The sequence below is a fragment of the Ochotona curzoniae genome, unplaced genomic scaffold, assembly GCF_017591425.1.
Source record: "Ochotona curzoniae isolate NIBS_2020 unplaced genomic scaffold, NIBS_Ocur_1.0 contig_3498, whole genome shotgun sequence".
NCBI lineage: Eukaryota > Metazoa > Chordata > Mammalia > Lagomorpha > Ochotonidae > Ochotona > Ochotona curzoniae.
Genome location: NW_024465885.1, coordinates 31,334,398 through 31,359,450, shown reverse-complemented (window position 1 = coordinate 31,359,450; position 25,053 = coordinate 31,334,398). Strand labels below are relative to the sequence as shown.

The following is a 25,053-nucleotide window of genomic DNA, read 5'->3' as shown; positions in this document are numbered from 1 at the left end:
ATAGCCTTGGAGCTTGCCGGGGGAATCTCCTTTTTAACTATTTTTTACCCACTGCTTTTTTTGCATTACACAAACCAATCCATACACAGCTCCTCACAGCATGTGGCAAGCACACCAATCGTGACTTAGATAATGTAGCTTCCCTGCATGCTCAACCCAATCCTCAGTAACTTCCCGAAACCTGTTTACCACCTTTGTGCCACGAAGCAATGATCAACAAGCGCCATCTTTGAGGCACGGCTCTGCTCTCCATATCTGCACCCACATGAAAGACCCAGAAGATGCTCCTGTTAGTTTCATCAGCCTAGCTCTTTGGGGAGTGAATCAGTTTATGGAAGATTCTCTCTCTCTGTCAGTGACTCTGATTTTGAAATAAGTAAAAAAATTTTTTTTAAACTAGATTAATGTCTATCTCTTACTAACATTTCATTGATTGTATGCTTTTGCACCAGGAATGTACTGGTATGTTTCTTAAGAGTTCTTTAAAGCAGATCGTATTAGCCCTGTTTGACTTCTAAAAAAAAAAAAATTATGAATTTAGCTCAAACACATAGTAAGGTAATCCAACTAATTCATGGACCCTTGACCCTTCTTTGCCAGTTTTAATGGTTATTGAAAACATAGCTAATTTCTTTAATGCCCTGGGTTTTTGTTTTGTTTTGTTGGCTTGTTTTTAGTGTTGATTCATTTTCCTCTTGAACGACAAAACAATGGAGAGAGATTGTTCTTCCATATTATTGTTGGCAGAAACAACAGAGAGAAGTCTGTCTCCTGTGTTCTGGTTCATTCCCCAAACACCTGTAACAGCAGCAATGGGCCAAACGGAGGCCAGGAGCGTATACTTTCATCCAGGTCTCCTGTGTGGGCAGCAGAGACAGAAGCACCTGAGCCATCATCTATTGCCCTCGCCCAAGTGTGCATTAGCAGAAATCTGGATTGAAAGAGAAGTGGCTAGAACTCAAACCAGCATTCTGATATGGGATACAGAGAGCCCAGTGATACCTTAACCCAACAGAGCCGATTTTTCTTGCCTTCTACTCATTCTTCTTATCCTGCCCACAGCCATCATGGATTATTTTTGAAACAATCCCTGAAAACATGTTATTCTACCCAAAAACCTTCAAAGTTTTCTCTAATGGATAATTAATTGATAAAACAATCACAACCTTGTTATTATCCCCAAAATAAGTTAATCTGTTTACATCATCAAATATGATGCTGACATTAACAGTGTTTAAATTCTCCAGATTCCTTTTCTTTACAGTTTATTCCCACTTATATGAGGAAATTGCACTTCAGCAGTGTTACCTTCTTACAGAGATCATGCATTCAGTCAGGAGAAGATTAAGAATTCTAATCCCTACCTTTTAGCTACAAAGCTAGTAGTGTTTCTTGACCATACAGTTTCTCACATGATAAGAACTAATTGCCTGAGATGCTAACAAGCAAAAGTAAGAATCCAAAAATCCAGATAATCTAACCTAAAGGCCTGTTAAGTTTGTAGACCTGAATACTGATGGATACTTCCTAGCCATAAGTCATACAAAAAAATTGATCGAATCTAGTTATTGCTTTTTTTTTCCTTTTAAAGATCTATTTTATTTTGATTGGAAAGGCAGATTTACAGAGAAGAGAAGCAAAGAAAAAGATCTTCCAAGCTATGGTTCACTCCCCAAAAGTGGCCACAATGGCCAAAGCTGAGCCAATTCAAAGCCAGGAGCCAGGTGCCTCTTCCATGTCTCCCACATGGGTTCTGCGTCCTAAGGCTTTGGACCATCCTCTGCTGCTTTCACAGGCCACAGGCAGGGAGCTGGATGGGAAGTGGAGCAGTGGGACACAAGCTGACACCCATGTGGGATTGTGGCGCTTGCAAGAGGAGTATTAGTCAATTGTGCCATTGCACTGAGTCCTAATTATAGATTTTAGTTGAGAAATGACTTAGCTGCAGTAATAACCACAGTATGTACTATGCATCTGTATAGTCATGGCTTAGGAACTTTTTTAAGTTTCACTTGCTGCAGAAGGATGCAGTATACCACTGCCAGTAGGACGATCAAGCTGCTAGGCTTTAGAGAGCACAGTGTCTGCCTGGCGCAGCTTCATTGTGAAAACAGGCTCAGTAAGTACTGGAAATATATAAACATTAATATTACCTTTCTATGCACTAAAAATGAAACTACTTTTAAATCTGTACAGAAGTTTTTGAAGAACTAACACATCAAGTGCAAGAAAAAGACTCGTTGGCCTCAGAGCTCCACGTCCGCCACGTTGCCATTGAACAGCTTCTCAAGAACTGTTCCAAATTACCATGTCTGCAGGTGGGACGAGCAGGAATGAAGTCACACCTACCGATAAACAACTGAGGACAGCAGCACACCTGACTTCCTTTTCTCCACCAGCGTTGGTCTGCCAGGCATGCAAGCTTTGAAAAGTTTGAAGAAAGTAGGGCCCATTTTTTTCTTGTGGTCATTACATTTGCAAAACACAGGCATTACTTAACATCATTTTCCAATAAAGCAGATCACCATTATGTCTAGTCTTTTAGGGTTAATCATTTAACTTCATTTTGAGAATCTTTCCTAAAATTGCTAAATATCCTTTCCCATCTGTTACCACATGTGACTACTTAAATACACTGTTAGTGTGATTTTACTACCCATATTTTAATGTAATTCACCTGCCAAAACAGTAAACTAATTCTGAACTACTAAAGATCATTTTTAAGAAGGAAATGGATTTCATAATATCACCTCTTATTTATTATGAGCAATATTTTAATATAAAAAATTTATATATAAAATGCTATTTAGGTATCCTCTTTATAAATATGTATTTGAATAGCTGCATATTCATACACATGTGTGAATATGTTTGCTCTTATTTTAGATCACTCATTTTATTCTCCTTAATATAATGTTTTTACAACTGTTTTCTTGCTTTCCAAAGAAAAATGCATTTTGGAGTAGAATCCTGTCTAGTTGAATTACTTCAGCTTCTAATAATTTGTGAAAGCAAAATTAATGTTTTTTAAAGCAGTTATCATGAAGATTAAACTACACTGTTGTTTCCTAAGAAAAGCAGTTCTGAGTTAGTGCGGAAGAAAATGCACATCTAGTTCATGTGTGTCCATTTATCTCTGTAGAAGTGGAAATTTGTGCTTTTTGTCACTTTCCTTCTACTGACTTTGACCTTTTAGACTTTGGACAGTAACCAAGTCCCACTTCCAAATCTTATTTAGTACCTGTCTTCATGTTGAAAGTGCTGCAGAATTGTCCCATTTTGAGAAACATTAAAATCTCTGTACCATTTCAGGTGAAGATTCAAGAATCCAAAACTGTCTTAGATTTTGTTATCAGCACTGTTGAAATTATTATTCAAAGAAAACATTTTAAGATTTTAAGGTAGTTTTCTAAATTTCAGGATCCAAAGGAGATTGCTTTAAAAGCCCACATTGAAAAAATATGATGCCTATGATGTTTGCAAAGAGTTCTTAACAGATCATCATAAGCAGCTAGTTATATTTTGATATAAGTATAACCAATGTAAAAATTCAAATGTGCTCTAAATTCTGTTTTCAGCTGGTGCTTGGAACGTAGGTAGGAGGTAGATCCTTGGCCTAAAATAATCCACAGAAAGGCCATTAAACCTGGCAGCTTCACACATAAAGACAGAATGACTTCTGTCTTCAGTTTGGCAACCTACACTGGCTGCGGTCGGATTTGGATTGAACACAAATAGTATTTGACTAAGAAATGCTTCCCATCTAGTCAGAGGCTGTTTGTTGTAAGACCAAGATACATTATGTTGAGCTGAGAATATTAACTGATATCCTACTGATTTTATTTTGTTTTTCCTGGGATTATGACTTAACTGTCAAGCCTTTTGGAAAGAACTTTGAAAAGATGCTTTTCACTTCTCCAAATTCTTTCAGTCACCCAAAATGAATTTAAAATCTGAGGAGTAGAATTGGATTAAATGTCTCAGTTTTGTTAAGCTTTAAATGAGATGTGTACAATATGGAAATTTTCAAATAAACAAGTTGAATAAAGATATTTCCAGAGTGTACTAGTAAGTATCTCAATACTTACTTGTTAGGATTATATTTTCATATTTGACTTGACTCTTTCTGACGTGAGTCATGAAGAATGTTACCAGCCAGTATGCTTAAATACCTTGGATCTTCTGTTTAGATGACTTAGAGACAGACATAAAAGTTTGAGATCTCTTGCATTTGATATCAGTAGTAACACATTTCCAGAATATGAGCCATATGGTATAGGCCTAAATTACAACAGTGTTATCCAAAGACAGTGTTTGCTTATCTTTCAAAGAGTTTTCTGGCAAATATATAGCTTTTCTAATGAGTTTGGAAGAAATGAGTGGGATTGTGCATGTACTTAGGTCTTAACTAGTGACTGATTTGTTCCATATAAGTATTTCTACTTATGCTTTTCAAAGGAAAGGTGCTCCTGAAAACTATGTGTGGTGCTGGTACTCACACTAGTACTTATTCAGATGAATTTCTAGGAAAAAAGAAAAATTTCTTCAAGTGTTTTGCACAGCACTTTATCCAAATATTTCATAAACATATTCCTATGTTAATTTTCTTAATTGAATATGCAATTATTCTTTATGCAAAATAAGGATCAGGTATAGAGTTGAGTTCCAACTTTGAGGAACATGATATATCACAAATACTTCTTTCTATACTTGGCTGTTTTTCCATACAGCTGTTAGTACTTTCTGAGGCAATTTAGAAGAGAATCTCGTGTATGATTCAAACATTTCTAATATTTTCAGAGTTTATACAACTAAGAAAATTTTTACTCAATATATTTCATAATTAGAAAAATGGAGTTTAAAAAGGAATCAGAAGTGTTTTTGACCATTATGAAAGATTAGTGTTTAAATCTGCTCAGCCTTATAATTCCACTAAAAATCAGTTATGTTTACCTTGAGGTTATCATCTTATCCTTTGATTCTAATGTTGTATCTAAATTCATCTCAAAAAAGTGTGCACTGGGAAGCCAAGAATGATGATTCAGGCAGCAGGATAGGGTTTTGTTCTCTTTCGTTTCTTGTGTACAAAATGTTGGAACAGAGAGATACTCTTCATTTTTCAAAAATATGTGTTATTTTTACCAAGAAGTGCCCATTTTTATAATACATTTAAGGATTATTTTTTTAAATGTCAAGTTTATGTTGGAAAGTGAATTCAGAAGTATATTTAAAATATATTGTCATCTTAAATATGCCTTGGCATTTCTTAGGATTTCATTTTTCCATTTCCTTTGCTACTGAAAATGGTTTAAAATGCTTTCACTTTTTTGTTGTCGTTCATTTTTTTTATCTAGGTGTTTACACTGTTGGGATTTGCCAGTTAATTTTTGCTAGTTTTTTAAATAGCTTTTTGGATCTGTTCTGTCTTGTTTACCAGTTTGGGTTTTATTTTGGAAGAAATTTGCTTTCATTGTTACTGTTGCAAAATGTAATGCAAAATATATATGCTCTATACTTATGTAGGAATTTTGAATAATAAATTATTTATGTAGCTTTTTAGGTGGTTCAGGTTAGTGACCACATGTTCATGGAAACTTAAATAGTATATATATTGCAAAGTTCTTTCGTGTTATTTTTTCAGACTTAATGTCAGTTCCATTAACTGACAATGTTATTGCTTATAATGTAAAGTAAAATATTTGAGTATTTTTAAGTACCTCAAAAGTTTAACATGCTAAAAATCTTTAAATACCTGTGTTAATATGGATGTAAAGCAAAGATAATTTCATTTAAGCATTTGATTGCATTTTCAACTTTAGGTTAATGGCAGTTAAGTATGTGAAGAAGAATGAGATGAAAACCAGTAAAAGATAACAACTTCAACAAATTTTTCTTGCCAAGTTTTATGTAGATGGGGTAGAAAAGAGTTTATTTGCCATGATAACAAGGTGTCTGGTAAAAGCAAAGCTAGCAGGAAGGTTTAAATGTTATGTCTGCAATCTCAGAGTTCTTCTTGGAGCTCACTATTTTCAGCCTTTCACTGTTGCTGTTGTTACGCTAACTTTTCAGTGCAGGCTAATCTAGTAAGCAACTTCAGCCTGTGATTACCTTGATATGAACCATGTGCTCACCGCCCCATACCTTATCAGGTGTTTAACACCTAGCTAGCAGTAGAGACTTCCAGCAGTATTTTTTTTTAAGAGCCCACATTATTAACACAATCTAGTCATTCAAAATTGATTCACAACTTTAATCTCAACAAGATGAAACAGGAAAAAAGTCAGGGAGATGACTAGTGCCCCTCCGCCAGAAGCTGGTTATTTCCCTCAGCTGTACCTACAGCGCAGGGAGTGGTTGTTTCTTACTTCATGTCTGCATTCATGGTTTTTCCCCTTCCTGTTATCTCCAAAAGAGGCAAGTAATAATGTATTCAGTGGTGATTTCTGTTACAAATGCCATTCCAACTTTTGTCTTGTTTCTATGTGAATCTTACTTTAAATCTGAGCAGTATATGCTGTGCTTATTTAACTTATTTTCTCTTTGATATCACAAAATTATTTCACATTGTGCTAAGACATTTGGAAAAACAAAGTAAAACTGCCATGGTAAAAAAAAAAAATATTTTTTAAGTTTGTTTAGACATTATTTGGCTGTTTTTCTTGAAAATTGCAATAATTTATATATTTGTATCTCTGCTTTGGAAGCATAACTATATATGCTTGTTTACTATTTTTAATTTTACAAAAATAAAACAAATATTTTGATATGTACTAGTTTCAGTGGATTTTTTTTTTAGATATCAGTTCTTTTACATGGTTCACCTGTATAATGAAAGATTTTGTTTTACTAGCTTAGGAATCCATACTTAGAATTAATTTTTGTGAAAATCCTGTCTTATCTATGATTCTTAATATTCACCATGTCCCCAAACTCCAGAAACACTGGGTGACTCATTGGATGTGTATGGGATTCATTAGAGTAAAGGCACCTATTTGTTACAGTGGTTAGACAGCCTGAGAATATCATTATATTCTAGTTTGAAACATATATATATATATTTTATTGGAAAAGCAAAATAGCAGACAAAGGCAGACAGGAAAATTTTCCATCCACTGGTTCACTACCCAAATGTCTGCAACTGTCAGAACTGACCAGATCTGAGGCATGGAGTCAGGACCTTCTTCCAGGCTTACAATGCTGGTATGGGGTTCCAAGTAACTAGGCCCTCCTCCACTGCTTTCCCAGGCCATAAGCAGGAAGCTTGATGGGAAGCAAAGCAAGCAGGACTCGAATCAGAGCCCATTTGGAATGCTGGGTCTTACAGGCAGAGGAGCCATCACACTGGCCCCAAGAATACAATTATATTCTTAGGATTGTATCTGAACTATATTGAATGTGTTGAGAACAAGTGTTTTTAAAATGAGAGTCTTGGGCCCGGCGCGGTGGCGCAAGTGGTTAAAGGTCCTCGCCTTGCACGCCCAGGATCCCATGTGGACGCCGGTTCTAATCCCGGCAGCCCCGCTTCCCTTCCAGCTCCCTGCCTGTGGCCTGGGAAAGCAGTCAAGGACGGCCCAAAGCTTTGGGAACCTGCACCCGCGTGGGAGACCCGGAAGAGGCTCCTGGCTTCGGATCAGCATAGTATCAGCCCGTTGCGCTCACTTGGGGAGTGAATCATCGGACGGAAGATCTTCCTCTCTGTCTCTCCTCTCTGTATCTCTGCCTTTCCAATAAAAAATAATAAAAATAAATCTTAAAAAAAAATGAGAATCTTAAAAATAAATAAAGGCACAGCTTCGGATGCCCAAATCCCATATCAGCGTATCCGTCAAGTTCCAACACCTCCATTTCCAATGTAGCTGCCTGTTAATGTACTTCTTCAAAGGCAGGAAGTGACAGCTCCAGTGCTTGGATTCCTCCTACCCATGTGGATAAACTGGATTAAGTGCCTGGCTCCTGACTTCATCTTGACCCATCCCTGGCCATTTCAGCCATCTAGGAAATTGAACCAACAAATGGAGTATCTCGACAGTCATAGTAGCCATTTTTAAAATAAATTGGGATATACTTTCTGTGCATTAAATACACAGGTTTTAGGAGTATTACTGGGGTGAAATTTACATAGTTGTGTAGCCACCACTTATTTGGCTCCTATATGGATCTCTTCTGTCCCCATCTTTCACTCATTGTTCTTTGTCACTGATTTGCATGTGTCTGCTTTAGAGCTTTATACAAGTGTAGCCTAATAGTGTATACCATTATCTATTTGACTTTTTTCACTGAACTGAATGCTTTTGAAATTCATGTTAGTGCAAGGATCAACACGGTTCACTTCCTGTTTTTGTAGACTAATAGTCTATTGTGTGATTATACTATATTCTGTATCAAACCACCTGTCAGACATTCATATTTTCAATTGGTGGCAATGAACAAAGCAGTTACAAATGTATTTAGGTTGGCTTTCTAAATAGTAATGAAAACTCCAGAGTCTGGCACAGTAGTGTAGCTTAGCCTAGCAGCTAAAGTCCTCTCCTTGCACGCCCGGGATCCCATATGGGCATGGGTTGTAGTCCTGGAAGCTCCATGTCCCTGCTTCCCATCCAGCTCCCTGCTTGTGGCCTGGAAATGCAGTCAAGGACGGCCCAAAGCCTTGGGATCCTGCACCCTGGTGGGAGACCCAGAAAAGACACTGGGCTCCTGGCTTCAGATCAGCTTAGCTCTGGCCACTGGGGCCGTTTGGGGAATGAGTGAATCATCGGACAGAAAATCTTTCTCTCTGTATCTTCTCCTCTCCATACATATGACTGTCTAATGAAAATAAAATATTTTTAAAAATAGTAATGAGGCATTCCTGTTCCGCTTGTTGGCTAAGATCAAGTGAAAATAGGAATGAAAATAGGAGGAGAAGAGTAATCAGTATCAACTGTGGTTCGCATTTATGAACCCTAGTATTTAATTGCCATTTTCCAATGAATAGTTTTTAAAGTAATTTGGTTTTTGGTGGTAATAATTTAAACTAGAAAACAAAGACAACTGTACAAAAGACCAAGGACATATTACAAAATAAGGAAGATTTGAGAGCTGAAGCACTTATCTAATGGAGTGTTGGAAGAAGCTTAATCATTCTTGAAAGTTTCTTGAGTTATTTAACAGTTCAAGTCATACTACTTTGTGGAAAGGAAGTGAAGACCCAGAAAATCTGGTTTCAAAAGAGTTCCAGAGCACAGCTGATGTTCTCGCATTGAGCTTTAAGTACTTTATGCCATTAAAGGAAATTTATGTTAAATTTTCCAAACCTGAATTTACTAAGTTCTGTTGCCACTTAGTTTCTTGGCCTCTTGGGGATTTCCAAACTTGACAAAATGGTTTCTTTGTTTGTATTTTCTAATGTTATTACAGGACCCAGCATTGTTTTCAGGTATCTTGAAGGGTGGCAGATAGGTGAGTCACTGTGTTGCTTGAAATTTGAGGGAAACTACAGGCAGAAAAATGCCTTCTTTATGCAATGTATTTAATGAGATTGTAGATTCACAAAAATGTTTTAAAAGGTTTTGTTTGGTGGAAGTCTAATGTTTTAGGTCTTTTCCTAAAAATTGCAAATAACTTACAAGTTTTTGTCAATAGATTTTTCTTTCTTGTTCAGTTTTCTTTTAGGGGAGGCTTTTGTGTTCTCTTTGTTGTTGTTTTGTGTGTTTTACTTCCTGTCCCTTCATATCTGAATCCCAGTCCCAAATTTGGATGATATAAACCTCCCTCACCTCTAAGAGCAGGACTTGCTATCTAAAACTACATTGCATCCAGGGCCCTCCGCTCTAAGCAGGGAAGTGAAGAAACTGGGTAGGACAGGGCCTGGCGCGGTGGCGCAGTGGTTAAGGTCCTCGCCTTGCACGCCCGGGATCCCATACGGGCGCGGGTTCTATCCCGGCAGCCCCGCTTCCCTTCCTGCTCCCTTCCTGCTCCCTGCCTGTGGCCCGGGAAAGCAGTCGAGGACGGCCCAAAGCTTTGGGAACCTGCACCCACGTGGGAGACCCGGAAGAGGCTCCTGGCTTCGGATTGGCTCAGCTCCAGCCGTTGTGGCCGCCTGGAAAGTGAAACATTGGACAGAAGATCTTCCCCTCTGTCTCTCCTCTCTGTATATCCGCCTTTCCAATAAAAATAAAATAAATCTTAAAAAAAAAAAAAAGAAAGAAACTGGGTAGGACAGAGTCGTGTTGATATTCATGTCTGTCAGTGCAAACAGCAAGGATTCGGCGAACTCTGCGAGCAAACTGATGTATGCCATTCAGTGCCCATTGCTTTGTGACTGTGCATCTAGTACAGGATTAATTGTCTTTGTTCCTACTCGGTTTTGCAGCCTTCTGGGTGTTCTCTGCCCTGTGAACAAATTACATTTCAGCCTCAATCAGTTAGCTGCTCTCTCTAACTTTGTAACAGAGAATTCTGTTACCCCCAACTTCATGTCTGTGATTCCTCCCGATTTTTTTTAACTTTTTATTTCATTTATTTGAAAGTGATTTTCCTCTGCTGGTTCACTCACCAAGCACATGCAACAGCTGAGCCAAGCTGAAACCAAGAGCCTAACCTCAATCCAGCTCTCCTGTATGCATGTAAGGAACTCTGCTTAAGCCATCACGTGCCGCCTCCCAGGTTTCGTGAGCAAGAAGCTGCAACTGAAAATGGAACAGGGTTTCAAACCAAGGCACTCCAACACAGAATGTGGGCATTACAATTGGGATCTTTATTATTGTTTAGATTTTTTTTTTTGGAAAGGAAGTTATACAGAGACAAGGGGAGACAAAGAGAAAGATCTTCCATCTGCTGGTCTACTCACCAAGTGGCCACAACCACCGTAGCTGCGTCAATCTAAAGCCAGGAGCTTCCTCTGAATCTCCCAAGGGGCACAGAGCTTCAAGGCTTTGGGCCATCCTCTACTGCTTTCCCAGCCACAAGCAGGGAGCTGGATGGGAAATGGAGCAGCCAGGATTAGAATTGGTACCCCTATGGGATCCAGTGCGTTCAAGGTGAGAACTTGAGCCACTAGGCTACTACACTGGACCCCCAAGTGTTATCTTAACCACTATGCCAAGTGCCATTCCTCTCCACCTCAGGATCATATGAAATCAGTTTCTATAAATGCACAACTTAGAGAACAACTGCATTATCTAAGTTAACCTTCAGAACTATGTAATGGCCTTAGCTTAACTGAAACCTACAGCAAGATTCTGAAGATAAATTAAGACTCTTCATTTTCTAATTTTGAATTTTATCAAAAATCCACGTTACTGAGACTCATCTCCAGAATTTCCTGAAAATGTAACCCTTGGGTGCAGCCCAACAATCGTTACACCTGACAAGTATCCGAGTGATGTTGATGCTGATGAATTACAGAGAACAAGAATTCTCCCCTCCTTTTCCTGCCTCCCTATTTCCCCTTCCTACCATATTCTACTGTTTTTAGAGTAGTATAGCATAGTGTAGAATGGTATAGTATAGTATAGTATTAGTATTAGTATTAGTATAGTATAGTATAGTATAGAATGTTAAAGTTGAGTTTAATTGCATCGTGGCATGTAGGTATAAGGAATGGTAGAAAATCTGCTATCATTTTCAAGGTATATTTAACTTTCATTGGGAGTCCTGTCATTCTAGACTAGAGATGCCTACTGCCAACATATCTTCACTTTCCACTCCCCATGGAAATGCTAACCTCCATTATACAGTTCCTCATGTAAAACATATACTTATTTACCTACATATCTGCTTTGCATTTTGCATGAAGGTTGCCTTATTGCATAGAGAATAGACGCTATTTGTCTTTTTGGGACTAGCTTATTTCACTGAGGCTAATAAACTGCAGTTGGAAAGTTTGCTGCAAGTGGTAGGACTTCATTTTTTTTAATGTCTCTGAAGTATTTCATGGAGTAGATGCACCAGTTTTTATCCATTCTTCATTTGACAGGCATCTGGAGTGTTTCTATGCCTTCGCTATTATGGATTGTGCTGCTATAAATAGAAACATGCGGGTTGCTTTCTCATATTTTTATTTCAGGTGGATATATATCCAGGAATGGGATATCTGTGTCATACAGTAGAACAATTTTCAGTCCTCTTAGCACTCTCCATACTGATTGTACTAACCTACACTTCTACCAACAGTGAAGGAAGGTACCTTTGTCTCTCATCCTTGCCAGCAGGTGTTGTTTGTAGATTTCTGTATATAGACCATTCTCACTGGAGTTACATGCACCCTCTGTGGTTTTTATTTGTGTTTCCCTAGCAGCTAAGGAGCCTGAACAATTTGTTTTGTGTGTGTATCTATTAGCCATTTAAATTTGTTCTTTTGAAAAATTCCTGCTCATTTTCCTTCACCCATTTCTTCACAGCGTTGCTGAGTTTCTCAAGCTCCTTTTAGATCTTGGATATTAGTCCCCTAAATGTTGTATAATGTAGAAAGACTTTTCTTGCATTCTGCTAGTTGCCTCTTATCTAGCTTGGCTGTTTCCTTTGTGGTACAGAAGAGTCTTAGTTTGATGTAGTCCCGTTTGTTTATTTTGGCCTTACTTGCCTGTGATTTTGATAACTTTCCTAAGAGGTCTTCATCAATGCCTATATCTTGTAACGTGCTTCCTATGTTTTCATCTAGTAGTTTGATGGTTTCTGGCTGCAGATTGAAGTCCTTGATCCATTTAGAGCTGATTTTTGTGTAGGTAACAGGTGGGGGTCCTGCTTCTTATTTCTGCAAGGGATTTGGTTATGTGCTAGGAACTCCACCAAGCTCACAAAGCTTTGGGTTCAAGGAATACAAAATTCAATTGGACTCAGTGAACTAAAGTTCTGCCAAAGGTGACTTAAACAGTAGGAATTTTAAAATGCTCACTGCATTTAGCAACCAGCAATTCACCAAGGTCAATCTTAATGATCCTACACATGAGGAAGAGAATGAAAAGGCATAAAAAGCCTACTCAATAAAATAATTTCCTGAAAACTTAAAAACTTTAGGAAAAATTCAACCTTAAGTTCCAAGAATCCCAAAAAAATCTCTAATAGAATCAACCTGAGGAAACAGCAAAAGAAATGCATTAAGTCACTGAGAATCTTTTTACAGTTAAAACATCAGATTTCTACATAGCAACCTTATACTCCAGGAAAGACTATAATGAAATATCCAAAACCTTGCAAGAAAAAAAAAATCAAGCCAAGAATACTATACCCTGTAAAACTCTCCTTCAGAAAATGAAGCAACTCCATAGCAAACCAGAACATTCTCAAGGAATTCACCACTTCAGAAATGCATAAGGCAATTATACAAGCAGAGTGAAAGAATAATGATGACCATGTGAAACATGTGAAAGTTCAAACCTCTACAGTAGATACACGAGAAAAATGATGTGATTTGAGGCCCTGTTATTACAGAAAATTCTGTTAATACAGAAAACTGCCAAACCACAAAGATGAACAAGAGGAATAAAAGAGCAAGTACTACAGATAATCAGAAAAGAAACAGACCAGCAGGAGAATGCTTTTCTGTATCAATTACAATGTTGTATGTAGGCAGTATGTGTGTGTGTGTATATATATATATGTATGAGCATACGCATTAAATTCTATCATTGAGAGGTGCAAACTAGCTGTGTTTACAGAAGACAGAGACATGCTGTCCACAAGAAACTTCACCAATAACCCATACATAGACTGAAATCAAGGACATGGAAAAAGATACATTATTTAAAAAGGAAACCAAAAGTATAAATACTTACAGCTACATAAAAAAGGTCACTGTAATACAGATCAGCAGGTGAATTTAATATTCATTGTATATACACACATCTAGTATAAAAGATTCAATACATCAAGCAAACATAATTATAGAATTGTGAAACTGATAGGAGTTATCTTCATTGTGCAACTAACGGCCAATGTTGACCACAGATAAAACTATCATAAATACAAATGCAGGTTGCCTTTTGACACAGTGTTTCTTTCTTTCTTTCTTTCTTTTTTTTTTTTTGGTAAGATTTATTGATTTTTATTGATATATGTAGAGGAGGAGAAGAAAGAGAGAGGAAGATCTTCTATCTGTTGATTCACTCCTCAAGCAGCCGCAATGGCCAGAATTGTGCCAATCCAAAGCCGGGAGCCCAGAGCCTCTTCTGGGTCTCCCATGCAGGTGCAGGGTCCCAAGGCTTTTGGGCTATTCTCGACTGCTTTCCCAGGCGCCTAGAAGGAGAGGACTTTAGCTGCGAAGCTACCACGCTGTGCCCACCACAGTGTTTCTTAAAAGACCACTTGTAATGCCCACATCTCATATCAGAATGCAGCTGAGTGCAGACTCCATTTCTCATTGTAGCTTCCTGCTGATGTATACTATGAGAGCTAGCGGGTCATGGCTCAAGTATTTGGATTCTTGCCACCCACACAGGAGACATGGGTTGAGTTCCTAACTCCTGGATTTCATCTGGTCCCGCGCTGGCTATTAGAGGTGTTTGTGAAGTGAGCCAGTTGAAAAAGATTTCCAAATAGAAAGGTAGATAAGCAGACCAATGTGGCAAGTTAGTAGGTAAGTAGATAGATGGATTTCCAAATAAAGTGAAAAAAATAATTAAGTATATATTGAAATGTGAGCTTGCATTTCTTCACTGACTTAGAAAACTGCACTTAGAAGAATCTGAGAGGAAGTAAAACCATTTCCTTTTTTAAATTATATGAAAATTCAGATATTATTTAAGGCTAATTGCTTCAATCCTTTCAAGACACTGAAACTCCCTTTTTTATAACAGATACTTCCATCATTCTCAATTTTAAAAGTCCATAGGAAACATGCAAAAAAAAAACTATAAGAGACTACATGAGAATTGCTGTAGATGAGATATGAGAGGAAAGTAGAAAAAAGTATGATTCATTCTACATTGGGAGTAAAAACTAGGAAAACAACCAGAGCAATAATATAAATAAATAAGCAAATGGACAACATGGAGTAAGCAGAGCATGGCTGAAAATAGGATATGAAACTTAGATCAATTTGTGACTGGAAAAGGAAACTGAGAAAACACCTCTCCAACAGATGAAATTTATTTTGTTCCCTTTTTTCTTTATAAATATAACAAGAGCATGTAGCTCAGAGATATAAACAAAGAACATAAGATTCTTCCCTCCCACCTCCTCCCTTTTATTCGTTTATTTTTAATAATGTTTATGTAACTGAGAGGGCTGCACACTCGTGTGGGTCTTCAATTAGGGTAGGAATCGAGGTATGGAGGAAGATGGGTGGGACAAATGCTTCAGCTCCTTTTTTTTCCTCCTGTGTCTGCTGACAGAGTAGGGGCCTGCTCCTTGCTGTCAAACTACATCAGCATCTAGGGATGGAGGAACAGTCATCTGATGATGCCTTAGAGACCTTGATGTGAGGAAAAGTGTTCCAAGGGTGTTATTTGAGTGATTTTCATAGTACTAAGACATAATCAGCTTTGTTCCACCAGGTTGAGAAAATCTTTCCAAGCTCTATTGGCTGACCAAGCCTGTTCCCAGACACAGCTCATATATATGCTGATAGGTTCTGCAGTCCAGCCTGGCCTGGCCTGGCCTGACCAGGCCCAGCCCAGCCCCAGTTGTCACACTCACCAGCAGAAGCTGTGACTTAGTAGGGAGGTTCCACAAATTCCCTTGCCAAGCCCCCTCCCAGCCCCAGATTCCACTTGTGCCAACAGGTGCTGTGGCCCAGCCTGACATGCCTGCCCCCAGTCCTGGCACTCACCAGCAGGTACTATGGCCTAGCCTGACTACCCCACACTCATTCTGGTTCTCACCACTGGATGCTACAGTCTAGCCCAGCCTGGCCCACCCCTGGACCCAGCTCTCAGTAGGTTCTGAGGACTACTAGACTGGCCCGTTCCACATCCCAGATAAAATTTCACTTGTAGGATAAACAAGAAATTTGAAAAGTTACTCTAAATGTTGTGTGGAGGAAAAAAACAAATTCTGTAGCTTTAAACTTATTGTTTTCGATCCCTTCTGTAACTGTTCCTATGAAGAAAACTAAACTCAGACTGTTTAGAAGGTCAAGGCCTCATAATTCAGTTGCTACCAAAGGTCACCAAAACAAAATCAGGAAATCGCTGACCTAGATAAAAGGAGAAGATAGTCAGTAGGCAGAAGGTGGAAGAAAGCCAAGGCACAACTAATTACAGGGTGTGGGATCTTTAAAGCAAAGCACAAGCAATGTAAAAGGAAAAGACATATCCTGGGAAACAGGCAATTGACTTGAAAAAGTGATGAAGGCAGAAGAATTTTCAATGAGTCAGGGGGTTAAGGAAGCTGTATTGTAATTCTCCTTTGCCACTATTGAGGTATTTTCTCACCTTTAAAAAGCACAATTGAATTTAGTATGTACTGGACCTAACTTCTACAAGTCAATGTTAATATATCTGCAGTGTACAACCACCACAGTTCCTGCATGAACAACAGAGCCAAACTAGGAAGATAGAAAGGAAATGTGGTTTCCTTTAAGAAAAAAACTTTAAGATGCTTTTACAGGAAACTATTTTTATGCTTATCTCTGTCAAAAAAAGAAAGGATAGCCACATCAATCTGACTCTGATTACACGCAGCCATGTATTACCTGTGTATTGATTAAGCTTTGATACTTTGTCACTTCCACACATCCTTATATCAAGGAAAAGTATCTGGGGAGAAGGCTGTGGTAGAAGCAACTTGACAGTGATTCGCCCATGCAGAAGTCAGGCCATCTACAGCACAACTCCCAGCGGCTGGTCCAGGGGACAGTTTCACATCTGCATGGAAAATGAGAAATGTAAAGATAGAATGGTAAGCTGTCTAATAAGACACAATTTATTCAACCAATGTAATTGGATTTTATTCTAAGATTTTGTCTTTCCTTTGGTGGCGATGAACAATTGTTATTTAATGAAATGAATGGGATAATGACAGAGACAGGTTGCCACTGAACAACTCACACTTGCTCTGCTTTTCATGATCTCTGCAGACACAAGACACTCTTAAACTATTTTGAATTTTTCTGTGTTTTTAATGAGTATTTTATCGCTACTCTTTAATGATCTCCATGCTGATTATCCTTTTATTTTCTTAACTCTATTGGTCAATTATTTAAAATCTGAGTTTGGGGAAACACATAAAAGATACACACAGACCTCAGTAGATTTAATACTCTGCCATTTTAGAAAACATGATGGCAGGTTGTTAAATCACTGAATAACTCTTTTGTTCATACTCTCCTCACAGCCTCCTATCATCACTCAAAAGCCTCTCCACAGAGTTACCTCAATTCAGAGAAAGACACCACTCAACTGCAGCCATGACCACCCAAAGCCCACACTCCCCTACGAGAGTTTTCCATAGTCCTGGGTGCTAGAACACCTCTAAATCTCCCCAAGACTAACTGCAGAACTAACTAAACAGCCGACTTGCACCAAAGACAGGTGTCCTGCTTTCATCTTGATTAGGTAGTTCTGAAACTAGAAAAGGCAGTATTAGGCCTCCTGCTAAGTTTCTCTCCACAGTTGCTGCTACCTCACCACTTCTTCCAGTGAACAGGAAAATGTAGGGGTCCCATGCACTAGGGCAGCCCTGCATCTGAAAGAAAGGCAGCGCGGTGCTGAGCTAGTGACACACAAAGCTGCATTTGTTTTGCTGTTTCCTTCTCATCTTTCTACCTGTGAATAAAGTGTGGGGCAGAGGACACTCAAAGTCGGCAGGGACATGTTTCTTTTCATCAAAGCATGGAAGGAATTTCTTTCCCAAATGGATACAGAATGGTGTGATTAGAGAAGACAAGTGAATCAGTGTGTGTGTGTGTGCGTGTGCACGTGTGTGCACACACATGCTGTGCACTGAAGGGAGAAAGTAACATTTCAGAAAGTAGATTTATTTGGTGCAAAACAAAATCTGTGTAGTTTTTCTCATAGAAAGGCATTTTCCATGCACTTTCCAAAAACACCTCATATAAATGTCATAGGAAACCAAAAGGTCTCTACAGGAGCCTTTGAGAGGTCCAAGCTTTGATTTGATTTTTAGTTTATATAAAAAATACTCATCATGGCCCGGCGCGGTGGCGCAAGTGGTTAAAGGTCCTCGCCTAGCACGCCCGGGATCCCATATGGGCGCCGGTTCTAATCCCGGCAGCCCCGCTTCCCTTCCAGCTCCCTGCCTGTGGCCTGGGAAAGCGGTCGAGGACAGCCCAAAGCTTTGGGAACCTGCACCCGCGTGGGAGACCCGGAAGAGGCTCCTGGCTTCGGATCGGCATAGTATCGGCCCGTTGCGCTCACTTGGGGAGTGAATCATCGGACGGAAGATCTTCCTCTCTGTCTCTCCTCTCTGTATATCCGCCTTTCCAATGAAAAAATAATAAAAATAAATCTTTAAAAAAAAAAAAATAAATAAATAAAAAATACTCATCAAAAAAATAAAAACTCCATAACAGTTATTATGAGGAAATTTCACAAAGCCCATGGAAATGGAATGAGAAGATAATTTTTTTATGAGAAAAACCTGAAATCCACACTTATTGAATGCGGTAGGAACGTATAATATGAAAACAGAGCTGACGCTGCTGTAGTGGAGAAGCAATGAAGTCAAACTTTTTTGCATTTCTCAGTCACTATGGCACTGCCACTGTGAACCTCTGAGGCAGCTTGAGAGACCTGTAGGGTTCTGGGCACTTAAAAAGCACTACCCAGCAACTGTTGACCTAGTTAATTCTCTTAGGTAACCAAAGGGAGTCAAGAAGCAAATCACTCCAAATCTGATTGTTTCCAGAGCCCCCATACCGTGATCCCATCTCCAACTGAGTTTATAGTTTTTATTTTTTATCATTCCAGATCCTCTCTGCAATGGGCTTTTTCTGTACTCTGATGAATCTTGGAAACAGCCAGGGAAGGTCAATACAGTTGGAAAAAGAATTCAGCATGCAAGTGTCTCCACAGGCTTCTAGTGCTTTTTCTACTTTCCTAGTGCCTCTGTCAGCTTCATGCTGGAAGACAACCAGCACAGACAATGGGATGGGAACAGTGCGTCACATTAGAGCCTCAGCAAGTATGTTTTCTACATCAAAATGCCGGTTTCGGCAAAATTCATCTCTTGGGAATTTCAAAGCCTGTAAATGCCCACTTGGAGGAGAGAACGGAGGAGAAAACATACATGCTGCTGTTCCTGATGGTTCCTGATGGTTTCTTCCATACCCAGAAGCTCAGTCAGCTATCATGGAAATCATGCACTCAAGGACCTGTGCACCAGGTAGGACCTGTGCACCGGGTAGGTGGGATTTCCTGTGTCAACAGAAGGAGTACACCAAGGGGGGACGTCTCCGTGACTGGGCAGGTCCAGGACCCACCCGCCGCCCTCATTAGGCAGTGAATGGGACTGGGGAGGGGTGCCACCATGGGCCTGGAAGATTAAACTTCCAGTAGTCTCCTGGCTGCTGGTGGGTCTCAGGACAGGGTGTCTCATGCCTGGATCCCAGACAGCCACCACGTGCACATGGTGAGCTGTCCCCGGGCAGCCAGTGCGCCATTTGATACCGGGCTCTGCCTGTTGGCCACCCGGCCTGGACCTCCAGGGATTTGATTGTTTGATTCATTGCTTAGATAGCTCCAAGTTGAACCCAATATGCTTCTAGGACGTGAATCAATCCTAAGACAGTAACTCTTCCTTCGTAGAACCTGTAATCACTGAACAATGCTGACCACTGAATACCAGTCCATGCAGAAGCTATTACTCGGGGCTTGTCCATCAGAATCATATCCTGTTACCATGATGATGGATGAGGAGAAGGGTCACATTAAGCAGGGCCATTACATTAACTAGCACTCAAGAACCATATCTGGGGGTAGATTCTGTGGGGGATGTGTGGGCCATGCCCTGTGGAAATTCTAGCCATACTGGTTAGTTCAAAAGTTGGGATGGTGATGTAGGTGTGACCAAGGAGCCTGACATCAATAACAGGTAAAGGAACCCACAACAGTCTGGACTGGTCAAGGCAGCAGCACCTAAATGTACATTCTAATAGAGTGTGGGGTGGGCCGGGCTGCAACGTTCACAATCTCATACAAGGCCAAATGGAAGGCCAGACTGTGCCGGGCACTAGCCTAAACCCAATGGCATGTATGAAAACTGGGTCTGGGAGTGGATTACGTGAAGGCACTTGGGAAACCCCCTGGCGAGTCATAGCTCCCGCTGGTGAACATGCAGTCCAGACCTGGGGGTCGGACAAGCTGGGAAAAGTAGCTCCAACAGCTGGCAAATATGTCAACTGGTAATGGAACAGGGTGAACCTGGCAGGACTGAGCAAACCTTAGTCCACACGTGAAACTAGAAACCAGGATGGAGCATAAGTCATGCCGAGCTAGGCTCTTGCACCTACTGGTCTGCATGAGCCAGGAACGCTAAGCCATAGTGTCTAAGGCACAGGTCAGGACAGGTGAGGGGCTGTGCCAAGCTGAGTCAGAGCAACCACTGGCATGTAAGTGATCTATGACTGGGAATAGGCCTGGTTGGGGAGCCAAGGGGACAACCCTAGTTAGGTTGAGGTTCCCACCAAGGGGCGCGTGGGCTGCAATTGCGGCTGCGTTCTGATAGGGAAACAGTTGTAGTCTCCCTTGGCGCAAGTGTGAACTGTGATTGGATGCAGTGAGCCAGACCAGACTCCAACACCCTCTGGTGTCCTGGAGGACCAGGGTAGATGTGGATGGACTAGGCAAGGTCTCAACCCCTATTGAGCCATGTGTGAGCCATATGTGGGTATGGATGAGCAACAGCTGGGCTGAACCATCCAACAGCAAGGACCAGCTTGGGTTGAAGGCCAGTCAGGAAAAGCCACTGTTCCTGCTATGACAGGAGGTAGACTGAGTAGTACTGGCTCATGGACCCACTGGTAGGTGCAAAATCTGGCATTGGGAGAGGTTCTGATGGAGTAGCCTGGGCAACTCCTCTGGCAGGATACAGACCTGGCAGGTAAGCACAAGAAACATGACAGGAAACAGCCCAGAGTAGGGCATGGAAAGTTACCCACTGGCATACATTTGGCATGGGTTGGGGAAAGACCAGGCTGAATCTGTCCACGTCATCCACTGGCAAATCCAGGCACCAGAACAGTGTGGGTCGAGCCAGGTTCGGTTGCAACAAAAACTAGTGCACAATACGGAATTCCAAGGTGAGGTTGCCTATACCAGATGTGACTGCAATGTCCAATCAGTATGCATGAGAACCAGGAAGGGAGGGGGCAGAGCCAGCAGGGGGAATAAGGGGTGGTTCCTTTGCTGGACAGCTATTCCCACTGGAGAGTGTAGGCTGGGATGGGGGCAGACCAGACTAGGCAGGGCTACGACACCTGTGCGCCTCATGTGGACTAGATCAGGGAAAAGCCAGGCTGGGCTGATTATTCCTACTGGTGCAAACAAATTAGAATGGGTGAGGGTTGTTTGGGCTTAGCCACAGCATCAGCTGGCAGAAGCTGGTATTGGAGGCTAATTCTTTCAAGTCAAACCACAGAACTACCTGGAGAGTGCATAACCCAGGAGTGGGAGAGGCCTGGGAGAGAAATAGTAGGCTCATCCCTGTTGGGTTATAACTTCCACGGGAGGGCACAACTAGGACAGCAGCTGGGGTGGAATGGGGTGTGGGACAGAATAGATTACTGCTATACATACTGGCAAACCTGGGTAGGGGGCGGGCCTGGTGGGGGTTATTGTGGATCGCTCCAACTAAGCTGCAGCTCCCACTTGTTTATACATGGGCTGAGTATGTGCTGGGCAGAACCAGGCTGGACTGCAACACCCATTGGTTCCAGTGAAAGTCGGGTCTGAAAACAGAACCAACCCAGCAATTGCAACCACCAACTGATGGGGACGATGGACTGTGCCGGGCCCTGTACTTGCTAGCACATATAAGAATCTGATCTGAGAACACCTCAGACAAAGTTTCTTTGGAGATCTCCCCAATCGAAATGCTGGACTCAGAGCCCTAACCAAGAAAACACAGAAGACAGAACAGGTCAATCAACCATCTCAGCTCTATGTTGGTAACAAAATATGGGGCAAATGGAGACTCTATGATGGACTATGTCAATCAGTGGATTCTTCAAAGACCTCATAGTGCTTGGAGTGGCAAGATTGGCAGCGATTCATAACTGGTGAACTATCAAAACCACTTGAGCAAGAACCTTGGAGCATGTACTACATCCAGGACCTGGGGTGGGTAGGAAATTGGGTGGGCCTTCTCCCTTAATACCCCCCTTTAAACATGAAAGAAACAATATGGAAACAATACTCTTACCCACTTTCCTATAGCTCTTTAACCTTTTTACCCCAATTAACTATGTAAAGATTGAAAAAGCTATAACAAAAATTTTTTAAAAAAGAAGCCAAATTCCAATCTCACACCTAAGTAACTCCGAAGTGGAAACCAAGTTATAAACAAGAACTTGAGAACAAGATCAGAAACTGTCAGTCAACTAGTCCTCTTCTTAGCTGTTATTGCTAACTTAATGCTAATCAGAAGCGAAAGGAGGACCTGTGCAATTACCCACTGACCATTTATCTGTGGTGTTGATGGACAGGAAGAGAAACAGAAGCTGTTGCTCAGCAAGAATTGGTGTTTGCCTGTAGAAATCCTTGCAGCTTTCCCGCACCTCTGAGTGTACCAGGCTGCTTTCATTAGTCAGCTTAGACAAAATCTCCTTACTGGTTTTGCCAGAAATAGCACCATCAAAAAGTCCTAAGAACAACACAAAAGTTGCTGCTTCTCCTTTTCTTCTAAAGCAGTTCAGTCCTAAAATCCTAGAGCAACCAAGTGACACAAGAAAAACAAGAACCCATGGGGTGTGGGAGTGGAATCGGGCGAGGGTTGCCACTGAGAGGTGCCACAGCAGGAGTAGACAGAGGGCCTCACATTGTGAGGGGGTCATGAGGGGATGCAAGTTTCAGGTCAAGAATACGAGAAGGATATGTGTGCAGGAAGAGCAGGGGTACATGGTGTCTTGTTGATGGTACCACAGACTCTGTTGGAAACAGCATCTGAGCAGGAAATGGCCAAGGGTGGAAAGAAATGATTAATAACCTGAAAGAAGGCTAATCAAATCCCAAGTTTTCCACACACCAGAAAACTTCATGGTTTAGAAATGACACAGGCTAAAGATAACCAATATTGTTACTGGTTGCATCTCCACAAAAACTTTGAGCTAATTATATCATTACGGTAAGGGACAGCTCACCATGTGCACATGATGGCTGGTGTTTGGGATCCAGGCATGAGACGCCCGGTCCTGAGACCCACCCTCGTCGTTGAGTTTCTAGTGCTAATTCTAAATCTTAGATATTAGTCCCCTAACTGTTCTGTAGTGTGCAAAGATTTTCTCTTGTTATGCTAGCTAACTTTTCTGTTTTTTGGCTGTTTCCAAAAGCTTCTTAGTTTGCTGTAGTCCTATTTGTTTATTTTGGTTTAACTGTCTATGTTTTTTTTTTTCTAAGAAGTCTGCCTATACCTGTGTCTTATAGAATCTTTCCTATGTTTGAATGTGAATTTTAATTTTGCAAATGGTAATCTTATGCCTCTCCCTACCCCATCCTAATGTTTGCTCTCCCACACCAACTTTATTTGATTGAAGTACACCCTACCAGCCTTCATCATCATAGTCATTCTATTTTCTATTGTAAATAATTACTTAGGGGCAGTTATTTTGAAATTATATATAGGCCCGGCATCCTGGCCTAGTGCCTGAAGTCCTCACCTTGAATGCAGCGGGATCTCATGTGGGTGCCGGTTCTAGTCCTGGGCAAATGGAGACTCTGTGAGGGACTGTGTCAATTAATGGATTCTTCAAAGACCTCATAGTGCTTGGAGTGGTGAGATTTGCAGCAATTCATAACTGGTGAACTATCAAAACCACTTAAGCAAGTATCTCAGAGCATGCCCCACATCTAGGACTTGGGTGGGTGGGAAACTGGGTGGGCCTTCTCCCTCAATATCCCCCATTACCTCAGATACATGAAGGAAACAATATGGAAATAATAGTCTTACCCACTTCCCTATAGCCTTTGAACCTTTTTACCCCAATTAACTATGTAAAGATTGAAAAAACTATAATAAAAAATTATAAATAAAAAAAAGAAACTCAACAACCTCAAAGCAAACAATCCTGTGAAGAAATGGGTGAAGGAAATGAGCAGGCATTCTTCACAAGAACAAATTCAAATGGCTAATAGACATATGAAAAAAAATGATCAGGTTAGTTGTTAGGGAAAAACCACACTAAGGCATACCTAACTCCAGTAACTATGGCCCATATACAAAAGTCTACTAACAACACCTGCTGGCAAGGGTATGAGAAAAAAGGTTGCATCCTTCACTGTTAGTGGGAGTGCAGGCTAGTACAATCACTATGGAGAGTGCTAAGAGAATTGAATATTGACCTGCTATATGACACAGCCATCTCACTCCTGGAAATACATCCAAAGGAAGTGAAATTCACATATGAGAAAGTGACCTGACACCCTATATCTATAGCAGCACAACCAGTAAGAGCAAAGACATGTAAACAATCCATATGCCTGTCAAAACAGGAATGGATAAAAAAACTGGTATATCTACTTCATGGAATACGTCACAGCCATGGAAAAGAATGAAATCGTACAATTTGCAACAAACTGTTTCCAACTGGAGATCATTATGCTTCATGGAATAAGCCAATAACATAGGACAAATATATGTTCTTTTTGGTGTAAGACAGCCTTCATGCAAAGTACAAAATAAATAGGTATATATTCTCATAGATAAACTATATAATGGAGAATAGCATACCGGATACTAGATATATTGCTGTACACAGCAATACTGTACTATTCTCAAATAAAGCAGGACTTTGAATGAAACATTTAATAACACCGTTATAGCACGATACTAGATCTTTTACTTTCTACCTACCATGCCACCACACATTTAAATAGCAGGATGTTAAATTTGTAACTGTTAACCATAGGGACTATACTAGCATCATAATTCACATGAAACAGTGGGAGGGAAAAACGAGAA

At 40.5% G+C, this 25,053-nt stretch overlaps 1 protein-coding gene across 2 annotated transcripts in view; it reads left to right on the top strand.

Moving 5' to 3' along the window:
- Window positions 1-6,739, top strand: part of CUNH21orf91 (chromosome unknown C21orf91 homolog) — a 37,257-nt gene extending 30,518 nt beyond the window's left edge. For both annotated transcript variants that reach the window (XM_040980665.1, XM_040980664.1), the window contains one exon: window positions 2,197-6,739. In XM_040980665.1, coding sequence (XP_040836599.1) covers window positions 2,197-2,198 — 2 coding nt within the window. In that variant the 3' untranslated portion in view covers window positions 2,199-6,739. The remainder of the gene's footprint in view (window positions 1-2,196) is intronic.
- The last annotated feature ends 18,314 nt before the right edge of the window (window positions 6,740-25,053 follow it).